Source organism: Leptodactylus fuscus, chromosome 11 (assembly GCF_031893055.1).
Source record: "Leptodactylus fuscus isolate aLepFus1 chromosome 11, aLepFus1.hap2, whole genome shotgun sequence".
In the NCBI taxonomy this organism is placed as follows: domain Eukaryota; kingdom Metazoa; phylum Chordata; class Amphibia; order Anura; family Leptodactylidae; genus Leptodactylus; species Leptodactylus fuscus.
In genome coordinates, this window is record NC_134275.1 from 13287555 (window position 1) to 13315388 (window position 27834).

The following is a 27834-nucleotide window of genomic DNA, read 5'->3' on the forward strand; positions in this document are numbered from 1 at the left end:
TATGTAATTTTTATATGCTGTGTCTCTAGTTGTTTGAAAGGTATATTTGTATTTGTTTTGAGACCAGGTTGTTTTGCATTCTTGGGTTCTTGTTTTTGGTTTTCATTACATATCACATAACTCTCTGGTGTGGATTCTGCAGTACTCGTCTAGGAGACAGATATCACGTAGGTCAGGCCAGTGGCACATTGCATAAGGATGCAGATGTAACATCATTGGAGAGGGCTGAAGAAAGGAGGGAGTTCCCCGGAGCCCAGGAGAGGTGAGTAACATTGTCAACTACCCTGGGCCTCCGATCTTTATACTCTGGGGTCTGAAAAGATCCCAAATATAATAATACTTCATGGGTGATTAACTATATTTGCAACAAGCACTGGGAGACAGTATACTGTGTGGAGGCCTCTGTTGTTGGAATTGTGAATTCTGGTGTGACCCCTTTAAAACCACCGGGTCCGCAGCGAGAAATGCCCCTTTAAGATATTGTACTTCATCAATGTGTCTGGGTTTTTATAATCCTGTCCATCCCCTTACCAGCCAGCTATTAGGTTTTTCCTTAGTTTTGGCTCCTATACATAACCATAAAGAGCTATGGGACATAATACTATGTGGAGGGGCCACTATGGGACATAATACTATGTGGAGGGGCCACTATGGGACATAATACTGTGTGCAGGGGCCACTATGGGACATAATACTGTGTGGAGGGGCCACTATGGGACATAATACTGTGTGCAGGGGCCACTATGGGACATAATACTGTGTGGAGGGGCCACTATGGGACATAATACTGTGTGCAGGGGCCACTATGTGATATAATACTATGTGAAGGGGCTACTATGGGAAATTATACTGTGTGATGGGAAGACTACACTGTGTGGAGGTGCCATTATGTGACATCATAGTGTATAGAGGGGCCACTATGGGACATTATACTGTGTGCAGGGGCCACTATGTGATATAATACTATGTGGAGGGGCCACTATGGGACATAATACTATGTGTAGGAGCCACTATGGGACATAATACTGTGTGCAGGGGCCACTATTGGGTATAATACTGTGTGGAGGGGCCACTATGGGACATAATACTGTGTGCAGGGGCCACTATGTGATATAATACTGTGTGAAGGGGCTACTATGGGAAATTATACTGTGTGATGGGAAGACTACACTGTGTGGAGGTGCCATTATGTGACATCATAGTGTATAGAGGGGCTGCTCTGAGACATTATACTGTGTATCAAAGTATTTAGCAGTGCTATAGACCTATCTAGTACAGCATGAATGGTGATTGTCCCCACAATACTGTAATATATCAGGGATTGGGTACAGTGGTCAGGGGATGAATGTTTCTCCTTCCTGCTGTTAATGTTAATACCGGATTCTTTATTTCAATATTCAGCAATGTATAGAAGCAAACATGAAAGTTTCAAATATTCCATATGGGAAATTATCCCCATAAACACTGGACTAGGAACTTCCAAAAGTGTTGTGATGACTAAATCCTTAGTCACGGGCAGTATCTGCAGTGGTAAGTATTCCACAACTTGTGTGAAGGGAGGTAATCCTTAAGGGTGACAGCGATACGTGATTCACAGAAGTAATGAAAGTTGTAATTAGTGATGTTTCAGCCCGAGGCCTTCATCAGACTCTGTACCTGGATCAGGAGGGGCGTGCGGGTATGGCGGTGATCTAAGTTTTCATGGACCTGTCTGGACAATCCCATGTATATGGGATCTGTGACAGGTGCAAGATGGTCATTAAAAATGGACGATTTTCACGGCTGTTTTGCACCTTGGTTGTCTCCGTGTAGTCTTAGAATTAGATCAATTTGCATTTACACAATTACTTTTTGAATGCAGTCCAAAAGTGGGAGTGGATTGAAAAAAGTGAAGTGTCTGATATTATATTTTCTCTCCCGTTATCATTATGACCCAACCATGGTTTTGACTTCCAAAAGTGAATGCAAAATGTGAATGTGTAAATAAATCCTTAAAGGGGGTGTCCAGGATAAAATGATATTTCTACCCTAAGCGAAACACCCTCCCCCTGCCTACCTTCTAACTTACTTAGGTTATAAAAAAAATCACTGGGTGGTCATGTTACCCCCTGGCACATTTTCAGATTTTCTGGTGACGTTCCATTTCCCCATTTCTTCTTTTGCGCAGGCACCAGCAGTTGTCAAATAGACGAGAAGCTGTACCCCCAGAAGGAAATTATGTCCTTTGCCCAGAAGACAGGTAAGCAGGGTGGGGTAGGTTGAGTTAGTTGGGAAGGGATGGGAGTGGGCAGGCTAGCTAGGGAAACAGGGAGGGGATGTGAGAGAGTGAGAGAGGGAGTGGGAGTGAGTAATAGAGGGAGATAGTGTGAGTCTGAGTGAAGCACAATGTATCATGGTAGTTGTAGGAAAACAGAACAGGAAGCTAAACCATGTAAACAAATGCAGAAGATGCCAGGAGCTCCCAGAGATACCCAGAAATCACTCAAAACACTGCCAAAGATATTTGGTCTGAAAGATCAGTGGGAGGTCTAACACCCAGTGCCCCCGCTGATCAACTGTCCGGTCGCACCCCCTTGTGACCATGATCATTACGCCCCTTTCTGAAAGGGAGATGTAGACACAAAATAACAAGAGATGATATTCATTATTAATTCTTTATTTTTAAATTTATATAAAAGAAGGCAGAACGGGGAACATTCAGGGCTACAAACAGAAGTAACCAAGAACAATAACATTCTCTGCCGACAATAAGTTAAATCACAAGAGATTTCTGTTCAGACTATTTACAGATTTTAGACAATAAACATATATTAATATTAACATTCAACAGGACTCAAGTAAAAAGCTATCTCTTTGGAGGCATGGCGGTATCATGGTCAGTGGCAGACGGGGAGATTAGACAATAATAGGACTTGTCGTAATCTTTGGGCGACTCCCATTGAAAAATCACTTCTAACTAACTCTTGGGTGGCCATATAACCCAAACCTCGACAACTATGGATGCCCTTAAATATAAATATACTGTACATGAGTATCCACATGAAGACTTAACATATATATGATATATGGCAAATACAAAAATATTTACATATAGCAGATCAAGACGCTCGGACATCCTACAAAATATTGCAAATATTCAGAATTTTTCTGGTTTACTGGAGCAGAAGTGGTAGCTGTGAGCCATCTGAGACACTTTCTAGATTCTCTACCATCTCTATAACACACTGAATTTGGTCGTCCTGTAGGACGTGTCCAGCATTGGACCTGAATTTCTTCACTAGAGATTCTCGGCTCAGAGGTTTCCTCCAGTGCCCATAAAATGTGTCACATTTGCCAATGATTACGTCTCCATTTTTCATTAGCAAGGCCACTTCTCCATACATCTTGTCAAAGTTGGCTTCATTGTCTTGTGGATGCTCCACCACCACTTTGCTCAGAAGATTATACAAATCCTTGCGTAACATTTTGTCTTCATGGAAAGACCCGACGTTAACTTCCCCATCCAGTAGAGCGGTGCAGGCATTGAACTGGAAGGAGTGACGGGCCTCATGTTCTGAATCGGGGTAGGGTCTGTTAATATATTTGGAGACTGGAATTCTAAGAACAATGGTCTGAATGATGGATGGGTCGAATGTTCCATACTGCTCTTCAAACCTGTTTCTGACGGAGACGGCAGCATCAGCTATCCAATGCATTCCCAAATGTGCTGGGAAAGACTTGAAAGCAATATCTTGCTTCTCCAGAAGAAACTTATAGTGCTTTCCTGGTGAGTGGACGGCCTTAGGCTGGTAGTCACCATAAAAAGCACTAAAACCAGAACAACCGGGCACATCATCAAGTATGAGGGAGTTTGCCTCCATACCATTAGCAGCCAGAATGGCGGCTTCAAGGCCTAACCTAGTGGCATTACCAATATGTAATGGCTTAGCGAGAGTGGCAGCGTTGGCCATTGGAGCGCCAGCAAGTGAGGCCGCAATGGCCAAGGCGTGGGTGCATTGATATTTGTCTAATGAGAGAAGCTTGGCTGAAGCTGCTGCACTTCCCATGGTGCCAACTACAGAAGGTGGATGGAACCTGTTAAGAAAACATTTCATGAATTAGTTCCAATATATTCTATGACATACACAATGATGGCGCGCTACAAGGAGCTCACTACTCACTTTTTAGGAATATTCTTTGCTTCACTAGAGAAACTCATCAGTCTTCCTTGTATTTCAATCCCCACATTGAAGGCTGTCAGGAGATCTTCACCACTGACTCTTCTATCATGTGAGATCATCTGAGCCAATGAAAGGATGGCAGGAAGCACGGCGCCCGATGGGTGAGTGGCAGGGTGCCAGGTGTCATCAAAGTCCATGGAGTGTACCTGCGAGAACAGAGAGATTAACTATACAAGTAACTGCCAGGGAGGCAGCAGTAACTCCAGCAGGTAACATGCCCTATTTACTTACCTATCCTGGTTCCTGCTCACGGCTGCTAGCTCTTCCCCTTCTGCGGAGGTGGCTTTGAGCAGGAGCCGGGATCGGTAAGTGAGGCCACGGGCCCATGAACCCCACAAACACTATTATTATATTCGGGGGTCAGACCCCATATTATGCCAATATGGGGCATAATACTGTGTGCAGGGGCCAATATGGGGCATAATAGCGTGTGCAGGTGGTTGTGGGGAGTTGTGGTTCTCGGAGGGGAAGGGGAAGTCGGTCGGGGGGGGGGGGGAGGCATCTAAAAAGTTTGTCATGTGGTCCCACCATTCCTAGTTAAGCCACTGTATACAACCCTGGCCTTACGACTATGACAAATGGTGACCAATTCAGACGGATTGTGTGTTTATTGCTAATTTTATTAAGCGCTTTTTAGTATATACTTACAGCGACTCCATTGACATAGGCTGCCAGGGTCGGGGAGAGCTTCAAGCCTTTTTGGCCATAGACTGAACACAAGTTAGAATTGCCACGAGCGGAGGAATGGAGGTCCTAGAACAATGAATAGTATAAACTGTAATATAACCAAAGAGCTCCGTATAATGTTACCTACACTACTAGAAGTATCTATACAGTCCAAAGCCACATTGTTACCATACCTGGCAGTATTTCAGCACAATGTTAAAGACATGTGTTGTGCTGCCGATAAGCCCCACGCCAATGTTGTCCAGGATCATGCGCTTACTTCTGTGGCGGACGACATCAGACAGATGCTCCGGGCGCGTCCCATTAATAAATGATGCAAAACTGTTGGTGACCGTGTCTTCTATCTGGTCTCCAGTAACCACTGCAAAGAAACATAGAAAGAAACAGGTCACTAATCCTAGAAATGACTAGAAGCTTTCTGCATAGAACACGGGGGGGTCATCTTCTACTGATACATCTTTGGTTGGTTTCTAGCTAGGGGGTGAGCTTAACCATATTTTGGTGCAGACGGGGAATGCTGCTGCTCCGACCAGTCGTTTTGCAGCCTGTCACAGTTCTATGGTGGAGAATATATGACCTTCTGTAATATGGAACAAAACAGGACCAAGGGAGCGAAGTAAGAGGAGCTGGAGTATATTTGGTGAATCGATAGTCACACCTTTGGCGCAGACAAATAGCTTTGGGGATATGACGATTTACCTTTTGCTGCAGATTTGTGAATGCTTCGTGACAGTGCAGGAAACTTTCTGGAGTTCTAGAAAGAAAAGAAACTTTTTAACCAGAATACATGCCTGAGCATTCATATATATATAAAATACCGTATACAGCATTAGCACCATCTACAATGTTTCCAATGTAAACCGAATATTGTATTTGTGCATAATACTTGACTCCACCAAAAAAACTCTAAAGATTAAATAATGTACAACAAAAATACTTCAAATTCTAATAATATATTTGAATACAGACATAGAAATATTTATCAATTATCCATCAACCAATAGAACAGTAAGACGATGATTTGGTTGTCAGCGCTTACTTACATGGACTAGTGTGGAAAGCATCTTGAGTGTGCAGTGTCTTCTGGTCTGATTCGGTGCTGAGTTGCTGTTTGGTGTCTCCAGTCCTGTCCTGTGATATTTATTTAGTTTTGCAGCCTTACATCATTTACATATTGGCATGTCATAGGAAATAGGTGGAGTTACCTGAAGAGCTGACACCTATGTAATGGATTATTGTGGGAAATTTCACAGGAAGTAATGTACCTGACATCATAAGATACTTGTGTCCCTGAGCATTATCTTGTATCTATAATCATTATACAATTATACAGCGTCTTAGGAGATGCCCTGAAGCCTCCACATTGTCTTCTGAACTTCAGGAATCCATTCTAGCAAATCTGCTGCTACATAGATTGTGTATAACCTAAATCCAAGTTTGTATCTAAACTCTATCTATCTATCTATCTATCTATCTATCTATCTATCTATCTATCTATCTATCTATCTATCTCCTATCTATCTATCTATCTATCTATCTATCTCCTATCTATCTATCTATCTATCTATCTATCTATCTATCTATCTATCTCCTATCTATCTATCTATCTATCTATCTATCTATCTATCTCCTATCTATCTATCTATCTATCTATCTATCTATCTATCTATCTATCATCTATCTCTCTATCTATCTATCTATCTATCTATCTATCTATCTATCTATCTATCTCATATCTATCTATTTTTGTGTCATTATCTCTTCATTGCACAGAATACATTGCAAAGCCGAGTACAGCTGTCAATAAAGAATATAGAAATGCAGGATTTCACAGAAAGGAGCCGAAATTGAATAATCAAATATGTTGCAAAATGTATTAAATGACAACTAATGGTGGAAAATCAAAAAGTTGTTTGAAAGTTTAGTTCTGGTTTAAAGAGGACCTTTCATCAGATCGGGCACAGGCAGTTCTATATACTGCTGAATTCAGCGCACTGTCGGCTTTCCCGATCTGTGCCCAGTGTAAAGCGCTATCGGTCCCGGTAAAGTAGCGCTTTACAGTCAGAAGGCCGTTTCTGACACTTAGCCAGGGACGCCCTTCTGCCCAGCAGCGCCTATCGCGCTGTATTGTGGAGCGGGGAGGAACGCCCCCTCCCTCTGCTCACAGTGATTGTCCATAGACGAGTATTATCAGGAGGGGAGGGGGCGTTCCTCCCCAGTCTTAGAGCACAGCGAGATAGGCGCTGCTGGGCAGAAGGACGTCCCTGGCTAAGTGTCAGAAATGGCCTTCTGACTGTAAAGCGCTACTTTACCGGGACCGATAGCGCTTTACACTGGGCACAGATCGGGAAAGCCGATAGTGCGCTGAATTCAGCGCACTGTCAGCTTTCCAGCAGTATATAAAACTGCATGTGCCCGATCTGATGAAAGGTCCTCTTTAAAGGGGGTTTCCAGCCCACAGTGGATGACCAGGCAGCACCAGAATGACTGCAGCAGGGGGTCAGTCCAGGGGAATATAGCTTTTTAATTTAGTAAGAGCAGGCTGGAAAGGCTGTTTTAAAGGAAATTTGTCACTAAAAATTCATTTTAGAATTTATTTGTCATTTTTTTTTATTTTTCACGTTACATGAAATATTAATGTATTTAGAATCATTTTGAATATTTCCCACAGTTGACCACTAGAGGGGGCATCGTCATGCACTCTGGCAGCTGATTCTATCTCCTTTGCTTTGTATCTATAACAGGTAGCGGCTTTGGTGACATTATAATTGGAGAGGAATCTCAGTCTATATCAAGCGGATACAAGTGACTGAATATAGGACCAATATGTTCACAGCACCTATAACAGCTGTGCAGAGCTTTACATATGTCATTGCTGTTTGTGCGAAGTGCATGCAGTTGTGTTGTGTGTGTGATGTATGTAGTTGAACAGTGTGTGTTGACGCAGTACACAGATCATGCCACCTCTCATGGTCAACAGTGGCTCATGTCGGGACCTTGCATGAATTTCAGGATTGCGTGGAACACTGAAGGTAATTTGGGAGTATCCTGGGTCTGCTTAGTTTAAGACCAGATGTGTAAGTTGAAACTCCTGGACCCCAATGCAAAACTACCTACCTTGTGCCATTTAAAATATTGATATATTCTCAATGGCAGAGGGATCTTTGGGTCACCCTCGGGGTCCAGGGCCCAGTAGCGACTACTAACACTGCTCCCACTTTAGCTAAAGTTGAGAAACTTGTGAAAGGATTATTATTTTTTTTTTTACAAGTGTTATAACCTATAAACTAGCGAGCTAGCAGCATTACTATTAGCATGTCCTGTGCATGCCAAGAAAGAAACATCTCCCAAAAATAAGTAGACACTCAGCCTACTGACCGCAGCGCGTATTCGGAAGATGGCAGCTTTTCAAGATGGAGAGGGAAGGGACAATGAGAAACAATGGAAAACAAAACAGATGGAAGAACATAACAGGGCATGGAAATTTTACCAAAATTTTTAATGCAACAATCTTTCTATTGGACATGGAATTGTATTAATGGAAAGATTACATATATAACAATTCTCATAGAATTCTCTGATATTATATATATCCTAACCATAATCAGGTTTCTATTATACCTGACTATTACTAATGCTACAAACAATTTGGGGACCAATTTATTGGGAAACATCACCAGCCTTTATATACAGTATAGAAGCACAAACATCACCAGCAGTCAATACAAACTTTGCTACAACTTCAATGGAACTTGTAAATATTTTGAAGGATTGTTACTATCCCATTGGCGTCTTACTCCAGCATCTTGTGAGTTCTGTTGCTGCTCATTTCTCAAGATGACCACGCAAAGTTGGATAAAAACTTTGCCCAATTCTTGAGTGAATATGTAAGTAGCTTACAATGGATTCCTTACAATATAATATACCAGGTCGAGGGTTTGTTATAGATGTGAAACACCTTGAAAGTTATAAAAAGTCTAAAATAGAAAAAGTCTTGTAAGATCCAATAATATCTTCTTATCTCACTGATTTGCGTTAGACCCACAATACGTAAGTGACAATTCCAATCATAAAACCAAGTAATTGTCCTGTAGAAGGAAACAAAATACAATGTTTTATCATTGCCTGTCTAGGAGATACCGGGTGGGGATGGGGAATAGTTCTAGGACTTATTTTTCTGTCCAACATCCTTGTTTGCTGGGATACTAGGACATAGGCAAAATATATTAGAGTGTCACAATTCAGTGAGCGAAACTAAACATAGAACACTAAGTGACACTCCCTGAATAGAACATGATCATAAAGTCCATTTTATTAATAAAAAAACATCAATATTACAGGAGGGAAGACACAGAACAGTCACAATGTATCATCCGGAATGTTCAGCACTCCATTCTCTTCTATGGGGCTGCTGCAGATTACTGTCCTCGCAACCCAAAAAAATGTGACACTTATCTCCCAAGATGTGACACTTATCTCCCAAGATGTGACTCTTATCTTTTATTCTTTGGATGGAGAATAAGTGTCACTATGGCACAACCCCTTTACATTGTATATATTAAAAAGGAGTATAATATTGAAGTAGTTTGATTCACATTTCTAAAATGACAATGAGGAAAGTAACAATAAGCATGAAGTAGAAGGTCTTACATGTATAAGACTATATGAGAACAAGTTCTGATTTGGCATCTTAGAAAGGGATATGAGAGCAGAATCTTTTTTTTTTATTTTTTATTTTTTGCATTCATTTTTCATGGATGCAAATTTTTTGCCCAGATAATCTTAAGTCATAACAAGAAAATTTAAGGAAGTGTAAACTGCCATTTACCAAGAAAAGCACCTGTCAATGATGAATCACTGTATGAGGTGTTACAATTGTTCCTTAAACTTTGTTATTAGTGAATTTGTTTTAGAATTTTCAGCTCTTGCAACATTGAAGGAAATTCTATTGCTAGCCTTGGTGTATTGTCAGACCTGCTTTATCACTGCAAGACCATCCGGTTACCTAAATATCTTAGATAGTTTCTTTTGTTGTCTCATAATCTTGCTCAACAGGGAGAATAACGCAAGAAAGCGGTTTTGAGAATAAGTATATTGGAGATTTAAGACGGTGCAGGAGGAAGATAAAGAAAGAAATAGATTTGCTTTTAGATACAATGTATCAAGAAGGGAGAAAAGTATATTTTTGTATATAGATTCCCCCAAAGCTACACTCATTTATTAGGTATATACTGTATACTCTCTCTGTTTCCATCATTTATATGGCATCCTTATATAACAGTACAGACATAGCCTGATGTTTTGTTATTCTTATTATTTTTGCTTGCCATTCTCATTTCCAAATTGAATTTGTATTTCTATAAATAATATAAGTAATTAAATATAAATAATTTGTATAATTTATAAAGTGTTGCGGAATATGTTGGCGCTATATAAATAACATTAATAATAATAATAATAATAATAATAATAATAATAATAATAAATTGTTATTTTTATTTCATAGACTAAGAGTCCAGGTAATGTATTTTTCATTAAATAAAATGCTTGTTTCTTCAATTATTTCCATCCCCTCTCCCTGATCAGATCCATACACAGATCGGCCCGCAATAGAAGTCTATGGAGAGAGGTGGAGGAATCAGATTGTCTAACTTTCACTGCCACCATGACTGATGTGGATTTTCTTCATATCTATTTAACTAAAATATTGTGTTTTTTATGGCGTTTTACTGCCTATCTCACAGAACAAGGAGCCCAACTATCTGACACTGACCTCAGGACTCTGCAATTCCGTAATGTAAATCAGGGCATCCAACAGTTTCTTCTGCAGCGAGACTTTAATACGTTTCAAGCTTTTCCTCCTTATACTTCCAGGAATACATATTTTTTTGTAGAATTGCAGAAAGGTACTAAAATGATCCTCTTTATTGGCTGTAGCTGTAGGTATAGTATAGTAAGTATATGATCCTCTATATTGGCTGTAGGTATAGTATAGTAAGTATATGATCCTCTATATTGGCTGTAGGTATAGTATAGTAAGTATATGATCCTCTATATTGGCTGTAGGTATAGTATAGTAAGTATATGATCCTCTATATTGGCTGTAGGTATAGTATAGTAAGTATATGATCCTCTATATTGGCTGTAGGTATAGTATAGTAAGTATATGATCCTCTATATTGGCTGTAGGTATAGTATAGTAAGTATATGATCCTCTATATTGGCTGTAGGTATAGTATTTATACTGTTAATGATTCATTTTTCCATAAAAAGGTCTGTTGATGATTTTTAGAATATTGTAAATCTTCCCAGACTACAAAACATATCGTCCGGGCAGGGTTCAGACAAAGCGCACTGTCGGGTTTCTAGCAGTATATAAAACCGCATGTGCCATGCGCATGAAAGGTCATCTTTAATTATTGTGAGATCAGTCACTAGCCCCCGCACCTCAGTTGTCTTCTTTCCAGTGTATGGCTGTAAAACTATGTACACTGTGTAGTGGCCTGGTGATGTTAGTGCAGCTGAGTGCTCATTTTCTATAATTTACTGATATTATCATTACACACTGTACCAAGTATCTTACACACTGTACCAAGTATCTTACTCACTTTACCAAGTATCTTACACACTGTACCAAGTATCTTACACACTGTACCAAGTATCTTACTCACTGTACCAAGTATCTTACACACTGTACCAAGTATCTTACACACTGTATGAAGTATCTTACTCACTGTACCAAGTATCTTACTCACTGTACCCAGTATCTTACACACTGTACCAAGTATCTTACTCACTGTACCCAGTATCTTACACACTGTACCAAGTATCTTACTCACTGTACCAAGTATCTTACTCACTGTACCAAGCATCCCACACACTGTACCAAGTAGGGCACACAACCTAAATTCAGTATGCTTTTGGACTGTGGAGAGACAGGGAGAACATATAAACTACATGGCTGGACTTGCACCAATGTCCTCTGTGTTGCTGAGTGTTTTACACTAATGTATACAAAAGCTGCATTCACCACAATTCTCTATGTTCAGTTTTATGTGTCTAAATAGGTTTTTATCTCAAGGTGAGTCCTGTACAGGCGAGTGGGCAACAGGTTGGTTTTATTATCTCATGTGTGAGCTGACCGCACATAACAGTCACTTCCTTATCCCTGGGCCAAAATTCCCCAAGGTGAAATATTACAAAATATAGAATTCTGTCAAACTGATTACACCATTTACATAAGAGAATGACACTTAGAAGAAATGTGCAGGGCGTGTAACACAGAATATGTGTAAGATACAGCGGGGGAAAGTATGTAGTCGGCCACCAATTGTGCAAGTTCTGTCACTTACAAAGATGGGGTCGGCCTGTAAGTGACATCATAGGAGACCTCAGCTATGAGAGACAAAATGGGAAAACAAATCCAGAAGCCGTCCCCTGTCCAGTTTCCCAGGGGTATAGGGGTGGGGCGGGTGTATTTGGATAAATATAATAGTCCGTGGAGTCTCATCTTCCTCTTGTTTGGTGACAGCTGGACACGTATTGGGCAGCGATCTCCACAGTGGCCTCTTCTTCTCCCAGTGAAGTCTGGGATGTGGGTAGAGAGTCTTTGGTAGTAGACGGCCCTCACAGCTGAGTATTTGGTGCAGTGTAGCAGGAAGTGGGTCTCGTCTTCTAGGGACCCCTGGGTGTGAACGCCCCCTAATACTGTCCTATAAGTGATACTTTGCAGGCTTTGAACCGGTTACAGATTTTGCACTTTAGTACTAGGGGGGCTACAAGTCGTTGTAATGTAAAAACTTGACCTTCTGGCTCCTATTGGGTCTGGTCCTTATACAGATTATATGAGTTAGATTTGTATAACGCAGACCACTGAAAATTGGGATGTCCGAGCAGAACATGTGACGTAAACAGAGAGAGGAGCAAGTCTACTGTTGATGGCTTATCTTGCTGAGAAAGAAAGGATTGGACAATAGAAATCTAACTCCCCAATCCTAATTCTTCCCTGACATCCGGGGACAGGTTAGGAGGCGCCATACAATATAGCTGGTCACCTGGTCCCATCAAAATCACTGGGCTTGGCTAATCTAATGTCTATGGGCAGTTTACGTCTATATGTAACGGTAACGAGTGTAACTCCAGAATCCTGTTGTCTTTTATCCAAAGCTTCTTTTAGGATCTTATACTGTCCGACCTCATTTGTCCTTTGTCATTGTCATGTCACAGCCGAAGTCTTCCCATGGGATGTATCGCTTGTCAATCTAGTCGTCTGTATTAAGGATTGTACCATCAACAAACGATAAGAATATTCAAAATACATTTTACGGTAACTTTGTAAAACATTTCCCTGAAATGAAATAATATTTGCATATTTGCTTATAGCAGAGGCCCCTGGTCTGGGCTTTTTGTATAATTAGTATCACAACCTCTAATTATAAATGGGTGAATATTCCAGAATATCAGTCTACGTGTAGATACAGAGCGCCTTCTAAGAAATCCTTAGTCATCAAGTAATTGTGTTCATTAACTCTCGGGATACTTAGATATAATATTATTTCACCATAAGGAACGGAGCAGGGAGTTTCCTTCTAGTAATGTGAACAGCGCGTGACAACAAGATGAAAAGCGTTCATTGTGATGTGAAATTGGAAATCCATCCATGGGATCTTTAATTCCACTATCTGGTATTGCTGTATGAATGGGGTTGTGTCATCCATAGATATGGAAATAAGTATATAATGCATTTTATGCTCGGTCACACCTGCATTGGGGTCGGCCGGATTTCCGTCTGAAAAATCCGGAGAGAAAAGTCCTGCTTGTAGCGGAATGGGGGAATGGTCAGCGAGTGCAGGTGTGAACCGCGCCTTATAGCCTTCCTTTTAATAGCAGCCCCTGGTAGTCTAAATGCATAGGAATATGTGCAGTACAGGTAGTCCTCGACTTACGACGTTGATCCGTTCTTACACGGCGTCGTAAACCGAATTTCAACGTAAGTCGGAAACATACCATACGACGCCGCGTAGAAACGGATCAATGTGATTTAATGTGCAGCGACTTGGAACCAAGGAAGACTGTACCATATACAGTACAGTACAGACTTCCTCGGTTCCGAGCCGCTGCACACTAAATCACGTACTGTACAGGGAGAGCTGGCAGATTGCATTTATGCGGGAGCTGACTTTTTCTCATAGGAATGCATTGGCCAGCTCCCTCGTAACAGAAAGCTGCCAGCACTCCCGACTAGCAAGGACGAGCCTGCAGCAAATCAACGCTGATTCTGCAGCAGGCTTGTCCTTGCTAGTCGGAAGAGAGCTGGCAGCTTGCTGTTATGAGAGAGCTTACTTTTTCTCAAAGGAATGAATTGACCAGCGTTGATTGGCCAGTGTACAGCATTCGGCCAATCAACGCAGGCCAGGAGGCGGAGTCTAATATCGGACCACAATGGAGACTGCTGTGGTCCGATCCTAGACTCCGCCTCCTCACAGACGAGCCTCCGGCAGAAGCAGCGTTGATTGGCCGAATGCTGTACACTGGCCAATCAATGCTGATCAATTCATTCCTATGAGAAAAAGTAAGCTCCCTCGTAACAGCAAGCTGCCAGCTCTCCCGACTAGCTCGTCCTTGCTAGTCGGGAGTGCTGGCAGCTTTCTGTTACGAGGGAGCTTTACTTTTTAGCTCATCTATAGTCGTAACCACGAAACGTTGTAACCCGAGGACTATGTACAGTATAAGAATATGTGCAGAATTCCGATGAAGCTCTGCTAGACCTGCATGGCCATTAGGATATAGTAAAGCTTCAGCTGTATCCTCAGTAAATATAGCAGAACATTGCATAGACTCCAAGCAGTAAGGGGAGAAGCCGCTAGATAACCTTCTCACCACTTGTACTGCTCTGCCCTGAACAATGACCCTTGGCTGATAGGGATGCTTGAAGTTGTCTCATTGCTTGGAAGGATGCCGATACTGTATTGTAAATGGCATGTACATCACACTAACCTGACATGCAGAGACCTATTCATTCTGAACTCTAGTAAGTGTTATTGCAAGTGTTCAATTCACTGAGTAATAGGACAAAAATAATTAATATGCCCATATTTTATTGATATACATTAAAAAATAAAGTCCTAGGTGTGAGATCTAATAAAACAATATTCACATCACCCTCGGGAGTCGGACAGCCACCATAGCCGCCAAGACCGGGTGAAAAATGCCTGCAATCAGTGCCCAGACTGATCATGGGAATTAACCCCTCTAGCACCTCGGTCAAAGCTGACTGAGGTGCCATTTTACTGGTGGCATGTGGGTGCTGCCATTTTCTCGGGGACCGCTGGCACCCAGAGCAGACTCCGAGGCCAGCCTACCCTTACCATGACAGCTGGCAACCTTGTGAAGGCTCTCAGGCCTGTCTTTCATTATTTTCTATTGCAGGCTATACCATAGAGCCATTTTTTTAGCAATGCATTGCATTGGTGCTCAGACCCCCTGGGGTTCAAAACCCCTAGGGAGTCTAATAAATGCAAAAAAAAAAAAAAAAAAATAGAAAAATATTAAAATTTCAAATCACCCCCCTTTCCCTAAAATACATATAAATACTTAAAGGGGTTGGCCACTTTCAGACCAATATTGAAAGACAAATGTTATGGTTTTCTAGATTTCGGCTTGTTGTCATTCATTCTATTTATATTTTTCCCATACAGTAAACACCATAGTGTGTGTGTGGGGGGGGGGGAATCAAAATGGCTAAACTGCTGTATTTTCAGTGTTTTGCCTCTGATAAAAATTTGACTAAAAGTTATCAAAGCAATAACAATTCCCTACAATGGTATAACCCCATTCTGATTTTTTCCCACCCTCCCAGTACAACGTACAGAATAATTAATGGTGGCAGCATGAAGACAAATTTGTCCTGCCGATAGTAAGACCTCATATGGCTCTGAGAGCGGAAAAATAAAAAGGTTATGGCATTTAGAAGGGGGGGGGGGGAGTCAAAAACGAAAATAAAAAAATTCCTCCAACAGGAAGGGGTTAATTCTGGTTATGTTCATTGGAAAACCACTTATTGCAAGAGCATAAGACAAGTAGCGCCCCAGCGATGGACACAAATCCTCGTACAAGGAAGTCTGCTAGTTATTTTCTGCTTGTATTAAAGGTCATGTCCATCAGGCCTTGTCAGCCCAGATTGTTACCAATGATTAAGTAGAGTCACAAATGGTCCTTGTTCTTAGGTAAATCTCCTACTCATCGCTGAAGACTTTGAGTGGGCAAGATGGTGAGGAAGTCTTCCAGAATATTTGTCTATTTATACCTTATTGTTTACTTTGCATTAGAAGAACATTGTAGGATAGTTTAGTCATCTGCTGTAAAAGAAACATACTCGCTTCTTCTCGAGAAACGAAAGCCAGGATGATGGACGTCAAGCATTGTTGGCTAATGACCTGTATGCGGTCTCTTCCTCCTAAGCATTCTTACCTTGCTGCTCCTCACCATATACTATGACCTGTAGTATCCTTCAAGGTTATAGAGCAATGCTAGCAGTCACTATTGGGTCCTGGAGCCTGAACTGGCCCAAAGGTCTCCTCCACTGTATATAGCATATTGTAGGTGGGGGCTCTGTTATAGATTTTTACATTGGGGGTCCAGGAGATTTAAAGGAATTTAAAGGGATAACTTGTACACTGCAGCCACCTGCGTAAAAGTTAGCCTAGCCCTAGCTATATTGGATTGGCAACCATAGTTGTTCTGCCATGGACTATACACACCAAGATGGAAGACTTGAGATGTTGTCCTTGATACAATTGGCCACATCTTTGATAAAGACCAGCCACGTATCTGGATAGATATTCAGTTCAATGTCGTCTATGCTATTCAGGATGGCTGTTTCATAGTCTATGTATGTCCTAAAATTGTATTGTAGATGAATAAAAACAACTCTATTCAATATTTTACCTAGATACATTACTATACAGCATGTGATATAGGCAATATACCCTTATGTCTCTATTCTGGAGGAGGGTTCAAAATGAAGGGAATCAGTCAATGGTTATCATGTCCAATGGAAAATCCATTGTCCAATGTCTCCTATGAAATGATATTATAACGTACTGAAATCTCTGAAAAAAATGGAAGTAGAACAAATAATTAAAACCTAACTTAAAAAGATATAACCACACGTAAAATATTCCAAATCTCTGACAAACACTAAAGCTAGAGCTTTTCTGGATATAATGTATCATGTATCCAGATAAATTCGGTGTCAATATCTGGCTCAGTGCGATATATTGGATTCTCCTATAAATAGGACCAGCAGTAATGGGTTCATTGAATGTAAATGTTCATCCCTCTACCGTAATGTTGTAGGGCTAGTTAATGAATATCCCCAGACACGTTGCGCCCCCACTAGAGGGGTTCATCAGGAGGACAGGATAATATAAAGCCACAATCAAAAAATATCCCTAATGCAGAGAAAGCTGCAGTGAAAACTTCAGTTCCCAAGTCCCTAATGGTGGGAACCAATACTAATGATGAAGATGACGTATCTGGAGTTCATTGCCCTTTTATATGGGTAGCCACGTCTCCGGTCCCACCTACTCCAAGCGACCACACGCGATGATTGGACATAACGGATGCCAATCAAAGACAAAGACTCTCTATTTGTGACATGGGAGTGGCCAGACAACTTCATGATGCAGAGAATAAAGCCACTTTGCCATTGTTCATGATAGGAACAGTCTCCTTATCCCCAAAAAATGGGAAACAGTGGACAGTCCTATTCGGATCATAGCAAACTGTGACCAGAATAATAGAGACTAGGGAGGAGGAAAAAAAGCAGAAAATCAAGTGCTCCCCTGTGAAGAACCCGTGATTCTTTTAGCAAATGACCCCCCCCCCCCCCAAATATAAGCCCTTATCCTGCTTGTAGTGGGGTGCTCAACTGAAATGGTGAAGACACAACCACAAAAGCAGCATGAATGAATGTAGCCTGAGAAGGCAGAATCCTTGGCGAGCTGCTCTTGGCCCATCTGAGGGCGTCTTGACGTATACACCTACTAGGGGTGTATTCCATTCTTCAGACTGGGTCTGAATATGCTCCGCAGTGACCCCCACACAGTATAAAATGCTTCACAGTGGCCCCTATATAGTATAATATGCTCTGCAGTGGCCCTCACACAGTTTAATATGCTTCACAAGGGCCCCCACATAGTATAATATGCTCCACAGTGGCCCTCACACAGTATAATATGCTGCACAGTGGCTCTACAAAGTACAATGTGCTCCATAATGACCCCTACACAGTAGAATATGCTCCACAGTGGCCACACACAGTATAATTTGCTCCACAGTGACCCCACACAGTCTAATATGTTGCACAGTGGCTTTACAAAGTATAATGTGCTCAACAGTGGCCCCCACACTGTATAATATGCTCCACACTAACCCCCACAGTATAATATGCTTCACAGTGGCCCCCCACATAGTATAATATGGCACATAGTGGCTTCCACACAGTATAATATGGTCCACAGTGACCCAACACAATATAATATGCTCAACACAGTATAATATGGTCCCCACTGTGGCCCTAAACAGTATAAATGCATCAAAAGAGTCCCAATTGAGCCACTTAAAGTAAAACCAAAGAAATTGGATTGGATAAGATCTACTACCTACTTCTTGTGGGCGGGGCCGGGGCGGGCCTGTGGGTGGGGCCGGGCATGTGGGTTCAGGGATCCCCGGTGTCTGCTTGTTCACAGCGCAGGCTGAGAGTTATCTGTGGACACTGGTAGGCTGGGGCTGCGGCAGCCCCGCCTGCCAGTGTCCAGAGATGACGCTCAGCCTGCGCTGTGAACAAACAGCACCCTGGCTCCCTTCATCCCTAAGAGCGGGGAGCGCGTCATCCCCCGGAGCTGCTGCTGCCCGGCCTGCAAGTGTCTGGAGTGCTTGTTCACAGCGCAGGCTGAGAGTCATCTCCGGACACTTGCAGGCGCGGCCTGCAGACACCGTGGATCCCTGGTTGCATCCCATGATCGACTGATACGTCCTTTGCGATCTACCAGTATATCGCAATCGACGTATTGGGCACCCCTGTCTTAGACAATCACATTCAGAGAGCCGATATCTTCTCTGTAAGCCGAGCAGTACTAGGACCTCTGGGCCAGTTTTGTGTAATGCGAATAACCTGTCATTGTGTAAATGTATCAGCAAACAACAGTTACATGTTTCTCCACAATGACCCTACATGACATGGCAGGTTGGCCTGATCACTGGCACCTATAGGATACACACCCTGGATTTCCCATACAGATGACAAAACTGTACTCAAGAGAGATTGAACACCACCTTGAAACTCAGACTTATTAGGGGTTAAAACTAGAGATGAGCGAACAGTGTTCTATCGAACTCATGTTCGATCGGATATTAGGCTGTTCGGCATGTTCGAATCGAATCGAACACCGCGTGGTAAAGTGCGCCATTACTCGATTCCCCTCCCACCTTCCCTGGCGCCTTTTTTGCTCCAATAACAGCGCTGGGTAGGTGGGACAGGAACTACGACACCGGTGACGTTGAAAAAAGTAGGCAAAACCCATTGGCTGCCGAAAACATGTGACCTCTAATTTAAAAGAACAGCGACGCCCAGCTTCGCGTCATTCTGAGCTTGCAATTCACCGAGGACGGAGGTTTCCGTCCAGCTAGCTAGGGCTTAGATTCTGGGTAGGCAGGGACAGGCTAGGATAGGAAGGAGAAGACAACCAACAGCTCTTGTAAGAGCTAAATTCCAGGGAGAAGCTTGTCAGTGTAACGTGGCACTGACGGGCTCAATCGCCGCAACCCAGCTTTCCCAGGATCCTGAATGGAATACACTGTCAGTGTATTCCCGTATACCCGATATATACCCCGATACCCGTTCCAACGGTGTGCCCCCCCACCTTCACCCCAGAAATACCCTGCAAGTCCCCTAGCAATAGAATTGGGGCTATATACACCCACAATTTTTACTACTGGTATACAGTGCCATTGTCTGACTGGGAATTCAAAGAATATATTGGGAATACAAATACCCTCATTTCTTGCTACTGCCATATAGTGCCAGTTTCTGACTGGTAATTCAAAGAATATATTGGGGTTACGTGCACCCACAATTTTTACTACTGGTATACAGTGCCATTGTCTGACTGGGAATTCAAAGAGTATATTGGGAATACAAATACCCTCATTTCTTGCTACTGCCATATAGTGCCAGTGTCTGACTGGGAATTCAAAGAATATATTGGGGTTACGTGCACCCACAATTTTTACTACTGGTATACAGTGCCATTGTCTGACTGGGAATTCAAAGAATATATTGGGGTTATAAATACCCTCATTTCTTGCTACTGCCATATAGTGCCAGTTTCTGACTGGTAATTCAAAGAATATATTGGGGTTACGTGCACCCACAATTTTTACTACTGGTATACAGTGCCATTGTCTGACTGGGAATTCAAAGAGTATATTGGGAATACAAATACCCTCATTTCTTGCTACTGCCATATAGTGCCAGTGTCTGACTGGGAATTCAAAGAATATATTGGGGTTACGTGCACCCACAATTTTTACTACTGGTATACAGTGCCATTGTCTGACTGGGAATTCAAAGAGTATATTGGGAATACAAATACCCTCATTTCTTGCTACTGCCATATAGTGCCAGTTTCTGACTGGGAATTCAAAGAATATATTGGGGTTACGTGCACCCACAATTTTTACTACTGGTATACAGTGCCATTGTCTGACTGGGAATTCAAAGAGTATATTGGGAATACAAATACCCTCATTTCTTGCTACTGCCATATAGTGCCAGTGTCTGACTGGGAATTCAAAGAATATATTGGGGTTACGTGCACCCACAATTTTTACTACTGGTATACAGTGCCATTGTCTGACTGGGAATTCAAAGAGTATATTGGGAATACAAATACCCTCATTTCTTGCTACTGCCATATAGTGCCAGTTTCTGACTGGGAATTCAAAGAATATATTGGGGTTACGTGCACCCACAATTTTTACTACTGGTATACAGTGCCATTGTCTGACTGGGAATTCAAAGAGTATATTGGGAATACAAATACCCTCATTTCTTGCTACTGCCATATAGTGCCAGTGTCTGACTGGGAATTCAAAGAATATATTGGGGTTACGTGCACCCACAATTTTTACTACTGGTATACAGTGCCATTGTCTGACTGGGAATTCAAAGAGTATATTGGGAATACAAATACCCTCATTTCTTGCTACTGCCATATAGTGCCAGTTTCTGACTGGGAATTCAAAGAATATATTGGGGTTACGTGCACCCACAATTTTTACTACTGGTATACAGTGCCATTGTCTGACTGGGAATTCAAAGAGTATATTGGGAATACAAATACCCTCATTTCTTGCTACTGCCATATAGTGCCAGTTTCTGACTGGGAATTCAAAGAATATATTGGGGTTACGTGCACCCACAATTTTTACTACTGGTATACAGTGCCATTGTCTGACTGGGAATTCAAAGAATATATTGGGGTTATAAATACCCTCATTTCTTGCTACTGCCATATAGTGCCAGTTTCTGACTGGGAATTCAAAGAATATATTGGGGTTACGTGCACCCACAATTTTTACTACTGGTATACAGTGCCATTGTCTGACTGGGAATTCAAAGAGTATATTGGGAATACAAATACCCTCATTTCTTGCTACTGCCATATAGTGCCAGTTTCTGACTGGGAATTCAAAGAATATATTGGGGTTACGTGCACCCACAATTTTTACTACTGGTATACAGTGCCATTGTCTGACTGGGAATTCAAAGAGTATATTGGGAATACAAATACCCTCATTTCTTGCTACTGCCATATAGTGCCAGTGTCTGACTGGGAATTCAAAGAATATATTGGGGTTACGTGCACCCACAATTTTTACTACTGGTATACAGTGCCAATTTCTAACTAGGAATTCAAAATGCGCAAGGCTCCCGGAAAGGGACGTGGACGAGGCCGTGGGCGAGGTCGGGGGAATGGTTCTGGGGAGCAAGGTAGCAGTGAAGCCACAGGGCGTCCCGTGCCTACTCCTGTGGGGCAGCAAGCATTGCGCCACTCCACAGTGCCAGGGTTGCTTGCCACATTAACTAAACTGCAGGGTACAAACCTTAGTAGGCCCGAGAACCAGGAACAGGTCTTGCAATGGCTGTCAGAGAACGCTTACAGCACATTGTCCAGCAGCCAGTCAGACTCTGCCTCCTCTCCTCCTATTACCCAACAGTCTTGTCTTCCTTCCTCCCAAAATTCCGAAGCTTTACAGAACAATAACCCAAACTGTCCCTGCTCCCCAGAGCTGTTCTCCGCTCCTTTCATTGTCCCTCAACCTGCCTCTCCACGTCACGATTCCACGAACCTAACAGAGGAGCATCTGTATCCAGATGCTCAAACACTAGAGTCTCCTCCATCTCCGTTCGATTTGGTGGTGGATGACCAGCAACCCACCCTCATCGACGATGATGTGACGCAGTTGCCGTCAGGGCATCCAGTTGACCGGCGCATTGTGCGGGAGGAGGAGATGAGACAGGAGTTGGAAGAGGAAGTGGTGGATGATGAGGACACTGACCCGACCTGGACAGGGGGGATGTCAAGCGGGGAAAGTAGTGTGGATGTTGAGGCAGGTGCAGCACCAAAAAGGGTAGCTAGAGGCAGAGGCAGAGGTCAGCAGCTTAGGCGAAGCCAGGCCACACCCGGAATCTCCCAAGATGTTCCAGTTCGTACCCAGCCCCGAAAAACTCCCACCTCGAGGGCACGTTTCTCGAAGGTGTGGAGTTTTTTCAAGGAATGCGCCGAGGACAGATATAGTGTTGTCTGCACAATTTGCCTCTCGAAATTGATTAGGGGCTCTGAGAAGAGCAACCTGTCCACCACTTCAATGCGCCGTCATTTGGAATCCAAGCACTGGAATCAGTGGCAGGCAGCAACGGCAGGACAAAGGCCGACTGCCGTTCACGCCACTGCCACTGCCTCTGCCTCTGCCTCTGCCACTGCCACTGCTGACTGTGCTGGCGATGCACTCCAGAGGACGAGCCAGGACACCACTTCATCTGCCTCCGCCACTTTGTTGACTTCTACCTCATCCTCCCCTGGTCCTGTCTTATCTCCTTCTCCTGCACCATCAAAGGCACCATCAGGCGTTTCTTTACAACAACCCACCATCTCTCAGACATTGGAGCGGCGGCAGAAATACACTGCTAACCACCCACACGCGCAAGCCTTGAACGCCAACATCGCTAAACTGCTGGCCCAGGAGATGTTGGCGTTCCGGCTTGTTGAAACTCCCGCCTTCCTGGACCTGATGGCAACTGCGGCACCTCGCTATGCCGTCCCTAGCCGTCACTACTTCTCCCGGTGTGCCGTCCCCGCCTTGCACCAGCACGTGTCACTCAACATCAGGCGGGCCCTTAGTTCCGCGCTTTGCACAAAGGTCCACTTGACCACCGACGCGTGGACAAGTGCATGCGGACAGGGACGCTACATTTCACTGACGGCACACTGGGTGAATGTAGTTGAGGCTGGGACTGCTTCCCAAACTGGCCCGGTGTACCTCGTCTCCCCGCCTAACATTCCTGGCAGGGACACGAGAAGAACACCCCCCTCCTCCTCCTCCTCCTCTACCGCCTCCTCCTCCGCCACCGCCTCCTCCTCCGCCACCGCCTCCTCCTCCGCTGTTAGATTGACCCCAGCTACGAGTTGGAAACGTTGCAGCACTGGCGTTGGTAGACGTCAGCAGGCTGTGCTGAAGCTGATCAGCTTGGGGGACAGACAGCACACTGCCTCCGAGGTGAGGGATGCCCTCCTCGATGAGACGGCAATATGGTTTGAGCCGCTGCACCTGGGCCCAGGCATGGTCGTTTGTGATAACGGCCGGAACCTGGTAGCAGCTCTGGAGCTTGCCGGACTCCAACATGTTCCATGCCTGGCCCACGTCTTCAACCTAGTGGTGCAACGTTTCCTAAAGAGCTACCCCAATGTTCCAGAGCTACTGGTGAAAGTGCGGCGCATGTGCGCCCACTTTCGCAAGTCGACAGTAGCCGCTGCTAGCTTAAAATCTCTCCAGCAACGCCTGCATGTGCCACAACACCGGCTTTTGTGCGACGTCCCCACACGCTGGAACTCAACGTTTCAGATGTTGAATAGAGTGGTTGAGCAGCAGAGACCTTTGATGGAATACCAGCTACAAAACCCTAGGGTGCCACAAAGTCAGCTGCCTCAGTTTCACATCCATGAGTGGCCATGGATGAGAGACCTTTGTGACATCCTACGGGTCTTTGAGGAGTCCACAAGGAGGGTGAGCTCTGAGGATGCGATGGTGAGCCTTACAATCCCGCTCTTGTGTGTTCTGAGAGAATCCCTGATTGACATCAGGGATAACTCAGATCACACAGAGGAGTTAGGGATAGCATCCGATCCGTCACAGCTGGAGAGTAGGTCCACACATCTGTCCGCTTCACTGCGTTTAATGGAGGAGGAGGAGGAGGAGGAGGAGGAGGAAGAAGAGTTGTCCGATGATGTGATGGTGATACAGGAGGCTTCCGGGCAACTTCGAATCGTCCCATTGTTGCAGCGCGGATGGGTAGACATGGAGGATGAGGAGGAAATGGAGATTGAACTTTCCGGTGGGGCCAGAGGAGTCATGCCAACTAACACTGTGGCAGACATGGCTGAGTTCATGTTGGGGTGCTTTACAACCGACAAGCGTATTGTCAAAATCATGGAGGACAACCAGTACTGGATCTTTGCTATCCTTGACCCCCGGTATAAAAACAACATCTCGTCTTTTATTCCGGTAGAGGGGAGGGCCAATCGCATCAATGCTTGCCACAGGCAATTGGTGCAGAATATGATGGAGATGTTTCCAGCATGTGACGTTGGCGGCAGGGAGGGCAGTTCCTCCAGTAGGCAACCAAGTTCTCACCGGTCCACACAAACGAGGGGCACACTGTCTAAGGTCTGGGACACCTTGATGGCACCCCCTCGCCAAAGTGCCGCCACGGAGGGTCCTAGTGTCACCAGGCGTGAGAAGTATAGGCGCATGTTGCGGGAATACCTTTCCGACCACAGCCCTGTCCTCTCCGACCCCTCTGCGCCCTACACGTATTGGGTGTCGAAGTTGGACCTGTGGCTTGAACTTGCCCTATATGCCTTGGAGGTGCTGTCCTGTCCTGCCGCCAGCGTCCTATCTGAGAGGGTGTTCAGTGCAGCCGGTGGCATCATCACTGACAAGCGCACCCGTCTGTCAGCTGAGAGTGCCGACCGGCTCACTTTGATAAAAATGAACCACCACTGGGTAGAGCCGTCATTTTTGTGCCCACCTGTGTAAAGCACCCCAACATGAAACTCCATGTCTGTACTCAACCTCTCCAATTCCTCCGCATCCTCATACTCATCCACCATAAGCGTTGCACAATTCTGCTAATACTAGGCTCCCTCCACCCTGATTTCCCCCAACTCTGCTGGTTAGAGGCTCCCTCCACCATGAATTTGCCCAAACTGGGCTGTTTAGAGGCTCCCTCCACCATGAATTGGTCCAAACTGGGTTTTTTAGAGGCTCCCTCCACCATGAATTTGCCCAAACTGGGCTGTTTAGAGGCTCCCTCCACCATGAATTGGTCCAAACTGGGCTGGTTAGAGGCTCCCTCCACCATGAATTTCCCAAAACTTGGCTGTTTAGAGGCTCCCTCCACCATGAATTTGCCCAAACTGGGCTGTTTAGAGGCTCCCTCCACCATTAATTGGTCCAAACTGGGCTGGTTAGAGGCTCCCTCCACCATGAATTTGCCCAAACTGGGGTGGTTAGAGGCTCCCTCCACCATTAATTGGTCCAAACTGGGCTGGTTAGAGGCTCCCTCCACCATGAATTTCCCAAAACTTGGCTGTTTAGAGGCTCCCTCCACCATTAATTGGTCCAAACTGGGCTGGTTAGAGGCTCCCTCCACCATGAATTTGCCCAAACTGGGCTGTTTAGAGGCTCCCTCCACCATTAATTGGTCCAAACTGGGCTGGTTAGAGGCTCCCTCCACCATGAATTTGCCCAAACTGGGCTGTTTAGAGGCTCCCTCCACCATGAATTGGTCCAAACTGGGGTGGTTAGAGGCTCCCTCCACCATGAATTGGTCCAAACTGGGGTGGTTAGAGGCTCCCTCCACCATTAATTGGTCCAAACTGGGCTGGTTAGAGGCTCCCTCCACCATGAATTTGCCCAAACTGGGCTGTTTAGAGGCTCCCTCCACCATTAATTGGTCCAAACTGGGCTGGTTAGAGGCTCCCTCCACCATGAATTTGCCCAAACTGGGCTGTTTAGAGGCTCCCTCCACCATGAATTGGTCCAAACTGGGGTGGTTAGAGGCTCCCTCCACCATGAATTGGTCCAAACTGGGGTGGTTAGAGGCTCCCTCCACCATTAATTGGTCCAAACTGGGCTGGTTAGAGGCTCCCTCCACCATTAATTGGTCCAAACTGGGCTGGTTAGAGGCTCCCTCCACCATGAATTTGCCCAAACTGGGGTGGTTAGAGGCTCCCTCCACCATTAATTGGTCCAAACTGGGCTGGTTAGAGGCTCCCTCCACAATTAATTGGTCCAAACTGGGCTAATTAGAGGCTCCCTCCACCATGAATTGGTCCAAACTGGGTTTTTTAGAGGCTCCCTCCACCATGAATTTGCCCAAACTGGGCTGTTTAGAGGCTCCCTCCACCATGAATTGGTCCAAACTGGGCTGGTTAGAGGCTCCCTCCACCATGAATTGGTCCAAACTGGGCTGGTTAGAGGCTCCCTCCACCATGAATTTGCCCAAACTGGGGTGGTTAGAGGCTCCCTCCACCATTAATTGGTCCAAACTGGGCTGGTTAGAGGCTCCCTCCACAATTAATTGGTCCAAACTGGGCTAATTAGAGGCTCCCTCCACCATGAATTGGTCCAAACTGGGTTTTTTAGAGGCTCCCTCCACCATGAATTTGCCCAAACTGGGCTGTTTAGAGGCTCCCTCCACCATGAATTGGTCCAAACTGGGCTGGTTAGAGGCTCCCTCCACCATGAATTTCCCAAAACTTGGCTGTTTAGAGGCTCCCTCCACCATTAATTGGTCCAAACTGGGCTGGTTAGAGGCTCCCTCCACCATTAATTGGTCCAAACTGGGCTGGTTAGAGGCTCCCTCCACCATTAATTGGTCCAAACTGGGCTGGTTAGAGGCTCCCTCCACCATGAATTTCCCAAAACTTGGCTGTTTAGAGGCTCCCTCCACCATTAATTGGTCCAAACTGGGCTGGTTAGAGGCTCCCTCCACCATGAATTTGCCCAAACTGGGCTGTTTAGAGGCTCCCTCCACCATGAATTGGTCCAAACTGGGTTTTTTAGAGGCTCCCTCCACCATTAATTGGTCCAAACTGGGCTGGTTAGAGGCTCCCTCCACAATTAATTGGTCCAAACTGGGCTAATTAGAGGCTCCCTCCACCATGAATTGGTCCAAACTGGGTTTTTTAGAGGCTCCCTCCACCATGAATTTGCCCAAACTGGGCTGTTTAGAGGCTCCCTCCACCATGAATTGGTCCAAACTGGGCTGGTTAGAGGCTCCCTCCACCATGAATTGGTCCAAACTGGGGTGGTTAGAGGCTCCCTCCACCATTAATTGGTCCAAACTGGGCTGGTTAGAGGCTCCCTCCACCATTAATTGGTCCAAACTGGGCTGGTTAGAGGCTCCCTCCACCATGAATTTGCCCAAACTGGGGTGGTTAGAGGCTCCCTCCACCATTAATTGGTCCAAACTGGGCTGGTTAGAGGCTCCCTCCACAATTAATTGGTCCAAACTGGGCTAATTAGAGGCTCCCTCCACCATGAATTGGTCCAAACTGGGTTTTTTAGAGGCTCCCTC

At 44.5% G+C, this 27834-nt stretch overlaps 1 protein-coding gene across 1 annotated transcript; it reads right to left on the minus strand.

The window, feature by feature from the left end:
• Positions 1-3152: 3152 nt before the first annotated feature.
• On the minus strand, positions 3153-5971 carry LOC142184207 (cis-aconitate decarboxylase-like). Its single transcript, XM_075258963.1, has 6 exons — positions 5951-5971; positions 5607-5661; positions 5081-5268; positions 4869-4973; positions 4161-4366; positions 3153-4074 (listed from the first exon to the last, which is right to left on the minus strand). Exons 1-6 carry the CDS (start codon positions 5969-5971, stop codon positions 3153-3155), a joined length of 1497 nt encoding a protein of 498 aa, XP_075115064.1.
• Between the last annotated feature and the right edge of the window lie 21863 nt (positions 5972-27834).